The sequence below is a fragment of the Schistocerca serialis genome, chromosome 1 (assembly GCF_023864345.2).
Source record: "Schistocerca serialis cubense isolate TAMUIC-IGC-003099 chromosome 1, iqSchSeri2.2, whole genome shotgun sequence".
NCBI lineage: Eukaryota > Metazoa > Arthropoda > Insecta > Orthoptera > Acrididae > Schistocerca > Schistocerca serialis.
In genome coordinates, this window is record NC_064638.1 from 799,610,995 (window position 1) to 799,627,706 (window position 16,712).

Sequence of the window (16,712 nt, forward strand, 5' to 3'; positions counted from 1 at the left end):
ACTTTTATATTGTGTTTGTCTGCTTGCCTGTTTACAGAATTTCTGCCGTTTCTCAATGATCGTGGACATGTGTCTCTGTTATCCTGCATTCCTATAATAAGAGCAGCTGCAGCTCAGACTGAGCTTGACTAAACTCTTGATAGATGATACCGCATGACTTATCATAGCATTTTTACGTTTGCGAATTTTTCTGCATTTTCGGAATCACCAATTTTGAGCTATCCTGCATGTGCATCGGGTTAGCAAAACAACTAAACGATACTTTGATTGGTTCAATGAGTTTTATCAACTCATAACTTATGAACTTACACAAACTGCCATATGATGAAAATGTGGAGAGTTATCTCTAACTCCTAAGAGTAAACTTATGACAAACTGAGTCTGTTCCAAGGGACACAAACATACACTATGAGGTTTAAGGTGGTTCCACACAAACAGAACGTCGCCATCACATCAACAGATTCTCTTGACATCAGCGTCATGTCAAGGTTTCTCAGGAAGAATGTTCTGATGGGCCACAGTGTTGCCTACTTGGCGTGCAGCTGTTACGTTAAGTACACAGTGTGAATTAATACGGAAGTATTCTCCACTGAGTGCCATCGCGAAAAGATCTTAATATGTGCTGTAAGACAATACTAAATTAAAGTATTTTGGAATAGCGAAAAGAAAAACGTGGAATACAGCTGATGCGACATGCAGAAGTTTAAAATAAGAATACTAATAAATTAATGATGAACAGCAAATAGCAGAAATATAAGTAAACATAGTTCAAGTACACTCAAACGGCCCATCTAGACATATTGTAGGCAAACCATCAGCTTCTGTCAAGGTGATACTGGACGCCTAAATCTTGAATTTATCTTCGTAATTTATATTTGTATCTTGCTTAACAGTAAAGAAGTGGTTGTTTGGACATTCTGAAATCCTTCACAGTCTCGATTTCTTAACTTTTTCGAACCCAGACTCTTTTTGCTCTATGTTACTCATCTTCAAGTGCAACAGCAATAATTGTAAACTGCTTTAAACTGAATATCGGTATTTTATGATGATCTACCATGAATTACGAAATAGCAGCTCTACTGAGTATTATATGAACCAGCTGTAACGTCATGAAGTTCTTTCGGCATTGAAGTGCTGTGTAGTGTGAATGGTCACGAATTCCTCTGACCGTCGACGTTCAAAAACGTAACGGTTACGTGACGGTGACGTTTCAGTAAGTGTGAACCCACCTTTACTCTGCCAGCAACAATTCCCATACTCATTTAGACTCTCACTTCAGGTAGACATATACACACGATCACATTATATCACACTTTTGGAAAATATAAACGCACGAACACCTGCCAACACTATATCCATCACAATTATTTCTGCAGATGACTCTCTTCTGTGAGTTAGTTCGGCACATTCAAAATTGGTTTACGTAGGAAATTTCGATAACTGTCGATAGTATTTTTGTTAGCGTGTTTGACGCTTCCAAATGATATCAACAAAGAGTGGATTTTCGTATACCATATTTGGGGGCCGTTTCCTCTGTTAACGTTATTGTAGTCTCTTGAGTCAAAGCAGCACAACCACAGTAACATCCTTGTAATTACTTCATTTATTGGCATTTTGCAAACTGTGCTGTGAGAATTTCCGACCGCACGTTTGGCACATTTTCTAACGGTATTATCACAGTGGTATTATTATGGTGACGTATTTGCTAGTTTTCCATGCCTCTGATGACGCAGCTTTTAAACGAGAACTTGTTTTTCAAAGTGTATAATGATCCGTGGAGAGTGTTATATCTTCTTACGCAGACTTTACTACTTCTGTGCACTGTTTACGATTTCGGCGTAAACAAGAGTATAGCACTACTGTACGCTTTAGGAGTTTGCGTCATCGCGGTTCTCATAAGTTGTGTTGAGGACTGTGTGTCCAACTCGGAGTTGTAGAGATGTTTTTACGGGAGTTAATAATTGTTTTAATATTCGGTTTCGTTATTGCGAGTGATCATAACAAATATTCTGCCGGTGCAAATGTGAAATCTGACATTTTAAGTGAATCAGGAAATTACTTTAGAACACTGCAAAAACCATTTAGAATGGCAAAATTAAATATGTTATGGTCCAAGGCACAATTGGTGAGTGTTGTCATCTGCAGTACTAAGATTTCTGTAGCGCTTTTACACGTGACACGAGCAAATTAATAGGAATGATATTAAATGATAGAAGGTTTTATTATAATGTCGCGGGTTGAAACGAAGTATCCACAGTTATTCGTTAAGACGTTTCTCATCATTCTTATCACATTACGGTTACGTGAAGTGGCATAAAATTATATTGTTATCATTCTGCACGTATGTCTACATTTCGTGAGTACTTAAATCGGTGGCTGATGTTCAGTTTTTTTTTCATTTAATTGGATATTGTTTGTGTCCTGGTTCATCCGATCGTTCTCCATTTGGTACACTGCTTGTGCTTTTTTATTGTTTTGCATATGTGGCTTGAAAGCAACAAATTGATTTATGCTTTACTTTTCTGCAATGTTAGTAATTACATGCAGGCACAGCTGCGATACGATGCGTTGCCCAATAAAGCCAGTCCCTGTGGATAATTTCTAGCTGTAATGAATTATAAGTAATCTTGACTAAACGAACATGTATTTTTGTCAGCACTTGTTACGTGTTGGGCGCCCTATTCGTGTAAGAATATATTGTACCCTGTATCCATTCTTTCTTTGAATCAGTAATGCTGAAGAATTTGACCTCTTTGAAAGGAAAGCCACATGCAATTGTGAAATAGTGACACTTTATATGAATCAGGATTTTTGAGTTTTCTGCACAAAAATTTGATTCTTGACTTTATAAATTTTCACGTGCAACCAAAAAAAAAGAAGAAGTAAATAAATTTACTTAGGGAACAGAATTACACTGCAGCTATCAAAATGGAAGAAACATGTAAAACCACCCATGATCACTGCAGTATGGGTCAAAGCTGATGTCTGGATTTGCTGGAGTCATTTGACCCCAAAATATTAGTTTCGATGGAGAATACATCCATCTGCTGGCAAAAGAAAAGAAAAGGTGTAGGGGCTGGGACTATCCAAAGGTGTAGTATGGAGGTCTACGAGAACTTTTGATCAACTGATAGAAAGCAGGACAGGACAACAGGAAATCATATTAAACTATATATTTCATCTTTATGGGACACCCATGTAAATAGATTAGGTTCTTTAGATGTGCTGCCACAGAGTGTTGAAAATGTTAGTGCTACATGCAATTCCAATACTGATGAATGCATCATTTAAATCTCGCTCAATGGACTCAATAAATTTCAAGAACATCTTAATTAACTTTTAAAGCTAAGATTCATCGAGTGATTTTCTGACACTGGCACCAGTGCCCTTGGTGCTTACTTCCATATTACTTGAATGTATATTTTCCCCTCACTTTCTTCACAATTTAGTTGCTTATAATTTTTAGCAAATTTTAGAAGTGATAGCTGTTTCCAAACAACAAATCATGTTCTTATTACACAATACTGTCCTATCCAGATTGCACCAATTAACACCAAGGGCATTAATCTTTGAACTCATGCCTAAAGATAAGCTCACATTACCCATTGTTTTCTCTGCAGCCCCCCAAAAGGTCTTTAATCCTCCAATACCATATATTTATCGCACTGTTTATCTCTCTGAAACCCTTACCCATTGTTTTCTCTGCAGCCCCCCAAAAGGTCTTTAATCCTCCAATACTATATATTTATCGCACTGTTTATCTCTCTGAAATCCATTTCTGTACAAATATGATGTAAATCTACAAATATTTCCAATTCCGTATAACTGTTGGTGACATTCCATTACACCATATTCTTAACATAAATATTAATTTTCCAATTTCATATTTTTTTCACCTTCCAATAATTTGGTTCTCACTGTTTTCCTCTTTCACTGCTCATGTTTTTCACTTGTATGCTTTTGTTTTCAGTCTCTCCTTCTTGCATCCTTTGTTTATTAAACTGCCGTCCATATTACTGATTCATCCTTTGCTAAGAGTTATGTAGTGTCATGGGCCGGAGTGGCCGAGCGGTTGTAGGCGCTACAGTCTGGAACCGCGCGACCGCTACGGTCGCAGGTTCGAATCCTGCCTCAGGCATGGATGTGTGTGATGTCCTTAGGTTAGTTAGGTTTAAGTAGTTCTAAGTTCTAGGGGACTGATGACCTGAGAAGTTTAGTCCCATAGTGCTCAGAGCCATTTTTTATGTAGTGTCCTCTCTCCCCTTTTGCATTTTTCATAGTTGATGTATGATGTATGTATGTAATATGCATCCAAATACTGATTGGAGATTTGTCTAAATTATACAACTCAGCGTTCCTAAATTTTAGACAAAAATGCATTTATTTAGGAATGAGTGTAGAATTTGGCCTACAGTAAAGTTCAGTATTTTACCAGAGTATTATTTTGTACTGACCTAATTGTCACTTTTAGATTTAGTTGAACTGAGTGAGGTAGCACAGTGATTAGCACACTGGACTCGTATTCAGGAGTATGATGATCTAAACCCCCCTTTTGGCCATCCTGATTTATGTTTTCTGTGATTTCCCTAAATCGCTTAAGGGAAATACGAGGATGATTCCTTAATCCAAGAGGGTGTACCATCTCTAATGACTTAGATGTAGATGGGACATTAAGCACTAGTTTTCCTTCGTTTGAATATATTTTGCAGAATTGGGGCAGGGAGAATTATTATCACACTGTAGCTTTCCTCATTAGTCTTGACCTGTTGTGTCAAAACTGACAAAAGATTCTGTGCGACTTTCTCCCTCTTACTTTATAGTCTTGTTTCCTTCAAGCTTTCTTCCTTTTAACTTGTACCAGGTGAAGAAATAAGGGTTAGTAAACATGATACCAGGTGAAGAAATAAGGGTTAGTAAGCAACATGATACCATGCTGATAGACCACCAGTGTCATCCACATGCTGGAAACAGGAGCTTGCATGGGAATATGGATTTTGAGTGGGCAAACACAAGAAAAGAAAGTCAACCTGTTGTATTAATCATATGATCTAGACCAACACAGCCTCCTCACTGGATCATCATTCCATTAGATCTGTATAGAATTAGCACACAACATGAATCAGGCCGCCACCTTCTCAATGGATTAGGCTGTAAACAAATTTTTCATGTCATCATATCCCTAACCAACATTTGTAACAATTGAAATATGAGCCTATCGCAAAATCATGCAAACACCATGACACATACAAAAAGTAAACAGCATACCTTAAACAGGTCGCACAAATGACACCTATTATAGCACTGTAAAAAACATTCACATGACTCCATACTTGAAAGAATGTACTGACTGACAGCATTGTGTGCTAGATCCCAGAAACCACGTATTATTATGACAGCAAACGTTTATTTACGGGTCTATCAGTTGACACTGCTTTGTAGCTGTAAGTTCTTCTCTGTCCCTGTTATTGTGTCATTTAGTGCTTGGAGCCATTTTTGTGGTTTGAGAATTTCCAGAGATTGGAGATCCTTCTGTGTGATTATCAAAATACTGTTAGCTTCTGTGATGAGTGACTGACCTCAGGAAAACAGATGGTTAGTGACGTATTGCCCTGACATATGCGGCCACATACATGAGGTTGTTGTGGCAATTTATCCATGTTGTGTTAGATTAGATTCATTTTTTGTTCCATAGACCCAAAAAATGAGATGATTCTTGTGGGTGTGGAACATGTCACAAAATATAACATAAAACATTTTAATATAATACTTTCTACCCTGATAATTTGTCAGGAGATTGTCAAAATAGGTGAATACAATGTGATAAACTGAAGCAGCTAATATTTACAGAATTAACACACTGTCAGGATGAAACACTGTTATGAACTGTTAATAAATTTATCGTACAGAAAATACCTAATCTTGACTGATGTTATCAAGTGCTATCAAAACTGAAATCTAACAGATATTTTTACTTAAGCTGGCTTAACAGTCTCTGTTAAGATATTCATCTATGGAGTAGCCTATCAGAAAGTCTTTCAAACTCTGTTTAAACCTTGCTTTGTCTGAACCCAAGTTTATAATGGTTGCCTTCAGTTTATTGAAAATGTGTGTTCCTGAATATTAGACCCCTTTTTGGACCAAGATAAGTGATTTTAGGTCTTTATGTAGATTGTTCTTATTCCTAGTATTGATACTATGTATTGAGCTGTTGGTTGGAAATAGAGATGTATTACTTGCGACAAATTTCATTAAGGAATAAATTTTTATTTGTATTATGTTAGTGCTGGGATTCCATACAGATTAATGTAACACACAATTAGAACTCTTAACTTTACTAACAAAACTGCTAATTGTGTGTTTGGTCAACTAAATGTGAAATGTGGTAACATAGACATACAAAGCAAAAGAGAGACTGCTCTTATTTTGTTTCACTTTTCACTTACAATCTACTAGTCACTTCACCAGCTGGTGTATTTACATTTATTCGCACATTTCGTCTCATAGATTTTCATACTTTTGCTGTATAACACTAAGCACTAAAGTTCTCAAAGATTTCAAGAACATCTTTCTCATTCTTTTATTCAGGTCGACAGAAGCGTCCGATCCCACACGTCGGCTTTGACCCGTGACGTAAGGGTGTTGTCGTGTGTGACGTCATGATGGCGCGGTTTGGTTTGTGAGTGTGGCGTGTTTGTAGATGTCGTCGTGTTGTGGTTTGTTGTGCTCTCTGTGGTATGTTCAGGGTTTTCGTTTGTGTGGTGTAATGGGCTCAGTTTGCTTTTGCTCATTATCCAGAATTGTTCGAGTGTCGGCTGTATTTGTAGTGGAATTCACTTCAGTGAGTTAACGATTTTGTGTGAAGGTTTATTTAGTGTTGTTCGCTGTACATCGTGTGGTAATTTTAGTAAAATTAATCGGTTGTTGTTTTTGTTCAGGGACGGATATGACGGATAAAATTAACAGTGCGCAGGACAAGGGAAGTGTTTGATCCCAATGTGTGGCTGTGTATGTTGATATTGGTATCAGTAGATGTTTTTGAGCTATATAGGCCAAGGGAAGTGTTTGATCCTAATTTATGGGATCAGGAGCTGCTGTTGAGCTATATAGGTCAAGGGAAGTGTCCGATTCCAGATGATATTGTGTTTAGTGGTATTTGAGGAGTTTTGTGATGTTGTTTTTTTTTTTGTCATTTTGTGTGGTTTTGTATGGGGGTGGGTGTCTAAATTTGTTTATATTTACTTTGCTCTCAAAAACACCGCATTTCCTGTGCTTGTCCCGTTAGTGTCATTAGGCTTTTTGTGGAAATGTGTGTGTGTGTTTTTCGATGTATTTTTGTCCTCATAATGTGTACGTGCCGACTTTATATGCACCATATTGGAATCGTGGTTTGTTGGTCGTTTCCGCCATATTTGTGACGTCATGGGTCAAAGCAGACGGGTGGGATCGGATGCTTCCGTATTTCCTTTTATTCTCCCAATATTTATCTTAGTATCACTCCTTATCACAGTATTAAATAGGTAAGGTGTTTGTGCTGATAATAGTACTTGTAAGCACATAAGAAGTAGGTGTTGAAAATTATTCCAACACACAGCTACCTAATTTTTCTAGTAAGAGCAAAAACTAGTCAAGTAATTAAGCAAGGAAAGGAGGTCATGGTAGAAGTTCATGGAAGAATTTGTTTCTGTTGTAGAGCCCATTGAGAAGGCTGCAGGGAAATGTCTGCAGAGCCAGTCAGTAACATTAGACAATCATTTGTCATCCCTAGTTAATATTTTCCAAATGATGAAAAATCTTGAGTACATAATTTGTATATTTAGAGAAAGGTTTTCGCATGCAGTGTTGACTGCAATTCACTTTTTGAAATTTGAAACACAGCAGATATAAAATATTCAGGGTGTGAAAGGTTTACGAGAAGTTGTATGGAAACTAGATTGAAGTTATAAGAGTTGAAACTACGTAAAAGGAAAGCAGTAGTTGCGAAGGCAATGAGACAGGGTTGCAGACTATACTCCATCTCATTCAATTTGTGTATTGAGGAGGCAGTTAATGGAACTAGAGAAAAACGTATAAACTGAATTACAGTTCAGTACGAAGAAATAAAAACTTCAAAAGTTATTTTAAGGACATTGTAATTCTGCAGGAGATGTCAAAGGCCTTGGAAGATCAGTTGAACGGAATGGACAGTGCTTTACAAAGAGATTATGAGATACTTGTAGAGAAACAGTAACAAACACAGAATATAAGACTTTGAAATTAGATTAGATTAGATTTACTTTCATTCCAATTGATCCATAGTGAGGAGGTCCTCCAGGATGTAGAACATGTCAGAAAAACAACAATACATGACAGATATTTACAACTCAAACAAGCAAGCTAATTTACCATTTCACAGGTCCCAAGTGGCATGGTCGTCATTTTTTAATGAACGCTATATGGAAGAATCATTTTACAAATACTAATGCATTGAATTTAAAATAATTATATTATTTATTTATAAGTTAACACAATCATACACACAAAATTCAAGCTTTCGCAGCAAACGGTTGCTTCATCAGGAAAGAGGGAAGGAGAGGGAAAGACGAAAGGATGTGGGTTTTAAGTGAGAGGGTAAGGAGTCATTCCAATCCCAGGAGCGGAAAGACTTACCTTAGGTGGAAAACAGGACAGGTATACACTAGTACACACACACATATCCATCCGTACATACACAGACACAAGCAGACATTTGTAAAGGCAAAGAGTTTGGGCAGAGATGTCAGTTGAGGCGGAAGTACAGAGGCAAAGATGTTGTTGAAAGACAGGTGAGGTATGAGCGGCGGCAAATTGAAATTAGTGGAGATTGAGGCCTGGCGGATAACGAGAAGAGAGGATATACTGAAGGGCAAGTTCCCATCTCCGGAGTTCTGACAGGTTGGTGTTAGTGGCAAGTATCCAGATAACCCGGACGGTGTAACGCTGTGCCAAGATGTGCTGGCCGTGGACCAAGGCATGTTTAGCCACAGGGTGATCCTCATTACCAACAAACACTGTCTGCCTGTGTCCATTCATGCGAATGTACAGTTTGTTGCTGGTCATTCCCACATAGAAAGCTTCACAGTGTAGGCAGGTCAGTTGGTAAATCACGTGGGTGCTTTCACACGTGGCTCTGCCTTTGAGTGTGTACACCTTCCGGGTTACAGGACTGGAGTAGGTGGTGGTGGGAGGGTGCATGGGACAGGTTTTACACCGGGGGCGGTTACAAGGGTAGGAGCCAGAGGGTAGGGAAGGTGGTTTGGGGATTTCATAGGGATGAACTAAGAGGTTACGAAGGTTAGGTGGACGGTGGAAAGACACTCTTGGTGGAGTGGGGAGGATTTCATGAAGGATGGATCTCATTTCAGGGCAGGATTTGAGGAAGTCGTATCCCTGCTGGAGAGCCACATTCAGAGTCTGATCCAGTCCCGGAAAGTATCCTGTAACAAGTGGGGCACTTTTGTGGTTCTTCTGTGGGAGGTTCTGGGCTTGAGGTGATGAGGAAGTGGCTCTGGTTATTTGCTTCTGTACCAGGTCGGGAGGGTAGTTGCGGGATGCGAAAGCTGTTTACAGATTGTTGGTGTAATGGTTCAGGGATTCCGGACTGGAGCAGACTCGTTTGCCACGAAGACCTAGGCTGTAGGGAAGGGACCGTTTGATGTGGAATGGGTGGCAGCTGTCATAATGGAGGTACTGTTGCTTGTTGGTGGGTTTGATGTGGACGGACGTGTGAAGCTGGCCATTGGACAGGTGGAGGTCAACGTCAAGGAAAGTGGCATGGGATTTGGAGTAGGACCAGGTGAATCTGGTGGAACCAAAGGAGTTGAGGTTGGAGAGGAAATTCTGGAGTTCTTCTTCACTGTGAGTCCAGATCATGAAGATGTCATCAATAAATCTGTACCAAACTTTGGGTTGGCAGGCCTGGGTAACCAAGAAGGCTTCCTCTAAGTGACCCATGAATAGGTTGGCGTACGAGGGGGCCATCCTGGTACCCATGGCTGTTCCCTTTAATTGTTGGTATGTCTGGCCTTCAAAAATGAAGAAGTTGTGGGTCAGGATGAAGCTGGCTAAGGTAATGAGGAAAGAGGCTTTAGGTAGGGTGGCAGGTGATTGGCGTGAAAGGAAGTGCTCCATCGCAGCGATGCCCTGGACGTGCGGAATATTTGTGTATAAGGAAGTGGCATCAATGGTTACAAGGATGGTTTCCGGGGGTAACAGATTGGGTAAGGATTCCAGGCATTCGAGAAAGTGGTTGGTGTCTTTGATGAAGGATGGGAGACTGCATGTAATGGGTTGAAAGTGTTGATATACGTAGGCAGAGATATGTTCTGTGGGGGCTTGGTAACCAGCTACAGTGGGGCGGCCGGGATGATTGGGCTTGTGAATTTTAAGAAGAAGGTAGAAGGTAGGGTGCGGGGTGTCGGTGGGGTCACGAGGTTGATGGAGTCAAGTGAAAGGTTTTGTAGGGGGCCTAAGGTTCCGAGGATTCCTTGAAGCTCCGCCTGGACATCAGGAATGGGATTACCTTGGCAAACTTTGTATGTGGTGTTGTCTGAAAGCTGTCACAGTCCCTCAGCCACATACTCCCGACGATCAAGTACCACGGTCGTGGAACCCTTGTCCGCCGGAAGAATGACGATGGATCGGTCAGCCGTCAGATCACGGATAGCCTAGGATTCAGCATTGGTGATGTTGGGAGTAGGATTAAGGTTTTTTAAGAAGGATTGAGAGGCAAGACAGTAAATCTTTGACAAGGGCTGTTTGGTTGAATCTGGGAGTGGGGCTGAAGGTGAGGCCTTTGGATAGGACAGAGGTTTCGGATTGGGGGAGAGGTTTGGAGGAAAGGTTAACTACTGAATTAGGGTGTTGTGGTTCCAGATTGTGTTGATTGGAATTTTGAGGTTTTGGAGGGAGTGGAGCTGGAAGTGGGAGATTGAGTAGATGGGAGAGACTGGGTTTGTGTGCAATGAGAGGAGGTTGAGGTTTGTTGGAAGGGATTGGAATGACTCCTTACCCTCTCCCTTAAAACCCACATCCTTTCGTCTTCCCCCCTCCTTCCCTCTTTCCTGATGAAGCAACCGTTGGTTGCGAAAGCTTGAATTTTGTGTGTATGTTTGTGTTTGTTTGTGTGTCTATCGACCTGCCAGCGCTTTCGTTTGGTAAGTCACATCATCTGGGTTTTTAGATATATTTTTCCCACGTGGAATGTTTCCCTCTATTACATCCATATCATTAATTTGAACCCAACAATTATGTTTGTTATTGTCACTGTTGCATTTCGAAATCTTTTCTGTCGTCGTATTTTCTCTCTCTCACTATCCAAATTGAACCCTGCCTGGAACAGTACCGTCCTCTGTCACAGCGGGACCCACCTCCTCTTCCTCAAAATCATCCTCTCCAAACCTTCCAGGAATTTCTGACTTCCAGCCTTGCCTCTCAGTCCTTCTTAAAAAACCTTAATCCTACTCCCAACATCACCAATGCTGAAGCCCAGGCTATCCGTGATCTGAAGGCTGACCGATCCATCGTCATTCTTCCGGCGGACAAGGGTTCCACGACCGTGGTACTTGATCGTCGGGAGTATGTGGCTGAGGGACTGTGTCAGCTTTCAGACAACACCACATACAAAGTTTGCCAAGGTAGGAATCCTCGGAACCTTAGGCCCCCTACAAAACCTTTCACTTGAATCCATCAACCTCGTGACCCCACCGACACCCCGCACCCCTACCTTCTATCTTCTTCTTAAAATTCACAAGTCCAATCATCCCGGCCACCCCACTGTAGCTGGTTACCAAGCCCCCACAGAACATATCTCTGCCTACGTATATCAACACTTTCAATCCATTACATGCAGTCTCCCATCCTTCATCAAAGACTCCAACCACTTTCTCGAACGCCTGGAATCCTTACCCAATCTGTTACCCCCGGAAACCATCCTTGTAGCCATTGATGCCACTTCCTTATACACAAATATTCCGCATATCCAGGGCCTCGCTGCGATGGAGCACTTCCTTCCACGCCAATCACCTGCCACCCTACCTAAAGCCTCTTTCCTCATTACCTTAGCCAGCTTCATCCTGACCCACAACTTCTTCACTTTTGAAGGCCAGACATACCAACAATTAAAGGGAACAGCCATGGGTACCAGGATGGCCCCCTCGTACGCCAACCTATTCATGGGTCACTTAGAGGAAGCCTTCTTGGTTACCCAGGCCTGCCAACCCAAAGTTTGGTACAGGTTTATTGATGACATCTTCATGATCTGGACTCACAGTGAAGAAGAACTCCAGAATTTCCTCTCCAACCTCAACTCCTTTGGTTCCACCAGATTCACCTGGTCTTACTCCAAATCCCATGCCACTTTCCTTGACATCTGTCCAATGGCCAGCTTCACACGTCCGTCCACATCAAACCCACCAACAAGCAACAGTACCTCCATTATGACAGCTGCCACCCATTCCACATCAAACGGTCCCTTCCCTACAGCCTAGGTCTTCGTGGCAAACGAGTCTGCTCCAGTCCGGAATCCCTGACCCATTACACCAACAATCTGAAAACAGCTTTCGCATCCCGCAACTACCCTCCTGACCTGGTACAGAAGCAAATAACCAGAGCCACTTCTCATCCCCTCAAGCCCAGAACCTCCCACAGGAGAACCACAAAAGTGCCCCACTTGTTACAGGATACTTTCCGGGACTGGATCAGACTCTGAATGTGGCTCTCCAGCAGGGATACGACTTCCTCAAATCCTGCCCTGAAATGAGATCCATCCTTCACGAAATCCTCCCCACTCCACCAAGAGTGTCTTTCTGCTGTCCACCTAATCTTCGTAACCTCTTAGTTCATCCCTGTGGCTAAACATGCCTTGGTGCACGGCCAACACGTCTTGGCACAGCGTTACACCGTCCGGGTTATCTGGATACTTCCCACTAACACCAGCCTGTCAGAACTCCGGAGATGGGAACTTGCCCTTCAGTATATCCTCTCTTCTCGTTATCCGCCAGGCCTCAATCTCCGCTAATTTCAATTTGCAGCCGCTCATACCTCACCTGTCTTTCAACAACATCTTTGCCTCTGTACTTCCGCCTCAACTGACATCTCTGCCCAAACTCTTTGCCTTTACAAATGTCTGCTTGTGTCTGTGTATGTACGGATGGATATGTGTGTGTGTGTGTGTGTGTGTGTGTGTGTGTGTGTGTGCGTGTGTGTGCGAGTGTATACCTGTCCTGTTTTCCCCCTAAGGTAAGTCTTTCCGCTCCGGGATTGGAATGACTCCTTACCCTCTCCTTTAAAACCCACATCCTTTCGTCTTTCCCTCTCCTTCCCTCTTTCCTGATGAAGCAACCGTTGGTTGCGAAAGCTTGAATTTTGTGTGTATGTTTGTGGTTGTTTGTGTGTCTATCGACTTACCAGCGCTTTCATTTGGTAAGTGACATCATCTGTGTTTTTGGCACGTCGATAGACACACAAACATACACACAAAATTCAAGCTTTCGCAACAAACTGTTGCCTCATCAGGAAAGAGGGAAGGAGAGGGAAAGACGAAAGGATGTGGGTTTTAAGGGAGAGGGTAAGGAGTCATTCCAATCCCGGGAGCGGAAAAACTTACCTTAGGGGGAAAAAAGGACAGGTACACACCCGTACACACACCCACATCCATCCGCACACACACAGACACAAGCAGACACTTCATGGCATTCAATGTCTGCCTGTGCCTGCGCATGTGCGGACTTACCTTAGGGGGAAAAAAGGACGGGTATACACTCGCGCACACACACATATCCATCCACACATATACACATCCATCCACACATTTACAGGTATATGTGGATGGATATGTGTGTGTGTGCATGAGTGTATACCCGTCCTTTTTTCCCCCTAAGGTAAGTCTTTCCGCTCCCGGGATTGGAACGACTCCTTACCCTCTCCCTTAAAACCCACATCCTTCCGTCTTTCCCTCTGCTCCCTCTTTCCTGATGAGGCAACAGTTTGTTGCGAAAGCTTGAATTTTGTGTGTATGTTTGTGTTTGTTCGTGTGTCTATCGACTTGCCAGTGCTTTCGTTTGGTAAGTCACATCTTTGTTTTTTTTTTTTTTTTTTTTTTTTTTTTTTTTTTTTTTTTTTTTTTTTTTTTTTTTTTTTTTTTGTATATATATAATCAATTGGTTCTACTGAGAAATTCATCAATGGAGTAGAAGGAGTTGGCCACCAATAAATCCTTTAGTCTTCTCTTAAACTGAATTTCATTGGTTTCATTGGTTTTTAAGATTTTTATGGCTGCTGGCAAGTTATTGAAAATGTGTGTTCTTGAATAATGCGCACCTTTCTGTACAAGACTAAGTGACTTTAAATCGTTGTGAAGCTTATTCTTATTTCTAGCATTGATTCCATGAATTGAGCTGTTGGTTTTTTTAAAAAGTGATGTATTTTTAATGACAAACTTCATCAAGGAATAAATATATTGGGAAGCAGTAGTTAGTAATCCAGTTCCCTAAACAGGCTTCTGCAAGATGTTCGTGAGTTCACACCACATATAACTCTTACTGCACGTTTTTATGCCCGGAAAACTTTAGCTTGGCTTGATGAATTGTCCCAAAAAATAATCCCATATGACATTATGGAATGAAAGTAAGCATAGTATGCCAGCCTTTTCATTTTTATATCCCCTATGACTGACACAATTCGCTTTGCAAATAGAGATTTGTTAAGACGCTTCAGCAGTTCTGTGGTGTGCTCGTCCCAGTTGAATTTATTATGGAGCTGTAATCCCAAGAATTTAACACTGTCCACTTCTTCTATCTGCTTGTCATCATATGTTAGGCATATACTCGTGGGACACCCTTTACAAGTTCTGAACTGCATGTAGTGTGTTTTTTCAAAGTTTAGTGACAAAGAATTGGCTAGGAACCAGTGATTAATGTCCACAAATATTTTATTAGCTGACCTTTCTAAGACAACACTTGATTTGCTATTTATTGCAATGTTTGTATCATCGGCAAACAAAATGTACTGGGCCTCTGGTAATGTTACTGGTGAAAGGCCATTGATATACACAAGAAAAAGTGAGGGCCCTAAAATGGAACCTTGTGGGACCCCACATGTAATTAATTCCCAGTTGGATGATGCCTGATAGATTGATACATGTCTCTTTCCTAATAACACCCTTTGTTTCCTGCCAGAGATATAAGATTTGACCCATTTTACAGCATTTCCTGTTACGTTATAATATTTTAATTTACTTTAAGGGATATTGTGATTTACACAGTCAAATGCCTTTGACAGATCACAAAATATACCAGTTGCCTGCAATTTTTTGTCTAATGAATTAAGCACATTTTCACTGTAAGTGTAGATAGTCTTCTCAATATCTGAACCCTTTAGAAATCCGAACTGTGATGTTGACAGTATGTTATTTGAGATAAGATGGTTATAAAGCCGATTGTACATTACTTTTTCCAAAATTTTTGAGAATGCTGGCAAAAGTGAAATTGGACAGAAATTTGATGCTATTTCTTTATCTCCCTTCTTAAACAGTGGCTTAACTTCAGCATATTTCAACCATTCAGGAAATATTCCACTGATAAATGACTGGTTACACAGATAGCTTAATATGTTACTTAACTCAGAATCACATTCTTCAATTAACTTTGTTGATATTTCATAGCAGCATCTACAGAACCTGACAACCCCATCTTGTCAGTAACAGTTATAAAATGTTTGTTAAAAAGTTCTGCAACACTATATACGTCTGTCACCAATGTATCATTTACTCTTAATGCTATTTGTCCCTCTTCATGTCTGGTTCCACCGGTCTCCTCCTTCACTATATCCCATATAGTCTTTATTTTGTTATCTGATATGACTATCTTTTCCTTGTAATATATTTGCTTTGATGTCCGTATTACGGTCTTTAATATTTTGCAGTATTTCTTTTAATGTGCTATAGCATCAACATCGGAACTGTTTCGGATTGACAGATACAGTTTTCTTTTTGTTTTACAAGTACCCCTATCCCTTGAGTAATCCAAGGCTTCTTTGTAGACTTTGCTCTAACCTTGGTAAGTTTTGGGGGGGAAATAATCAATTTTTGGCTTATTGATTACCCTCTTGAGCTCAGATTTAACAGATTTTATATCCTGTTCAGTATTAACATTTAACAGAAGGAACTGCATGTCATGGTCTGAGAGACCATTGACTATTGGTTTTGTAATATGATTTTGTTCATTGGACTTTTCTATAAAGATATTATCAATGGCTGTTTGTGAGCATTTGGCTACCCTAGTGGAGTCTTTTACAGTGGGAATTAAGTTGAATGATAGTGTTACTAACTCATATAAGTTCTTATTGGGAGAGTCTTTAAGGAAATCTACATTGAAATCACCAGCAACCACTATTTCTTTGTTTTTGGTTGTTAAATGAGCCAGTACAGCTTCAAGGTGGTTTACGAACCGATTAAAGTTACCTGCAGGTGCTCAATATTACGAAGGATTTTTTGTGAAATTCTACTTCTGTTGCACATGCTTCCATATGCTGTTCTAGGCAAAATTTATGAGTGTCTATGTTCTTAAATTTATGACAGTTCCTGATGAAAGTGGCAACTCCTCCTTTCTCCATTTCTGATCTACAAAAGGGAGATGCTAAACTAAACCCTGTAACACTTAAAAGTTCTATACCAGTGGTCACCTGATATTCAGAGAGGC

General features: G+C 40.5%; 1 protein-coding gene across 2 annotated transcripts in view; it reads left to right on the forward strand.

The window, feature by feature from the left end:
- Nucleotides 1–1,811: 1,811 nt before the first annotated feature.
- The window catches only part of LOC126483902 (alpha-2-macroglobulin receptor-associated protein), an 83,535-nt gene continuing 68,634 nt past the window's right edge, over nt 1,812–16,712 (forward strand). The window contains exon 1 of one of the 2 annotated variants that reach the window (XM_050107181.1): nt 1,812–2,125. In XM_050107181.1, the coding sequence (XP_049963138.1) occupies nt 1,940–2,125 (186 nt within the window). In that variant the 5' untranslated portion in view covers nt 1,812–1,939. The remainder of the gene's footprint in view (nt 2,126–16,712) is intronic. The other variant, XM_050107173.1, reaches the window with a different exon arrangement.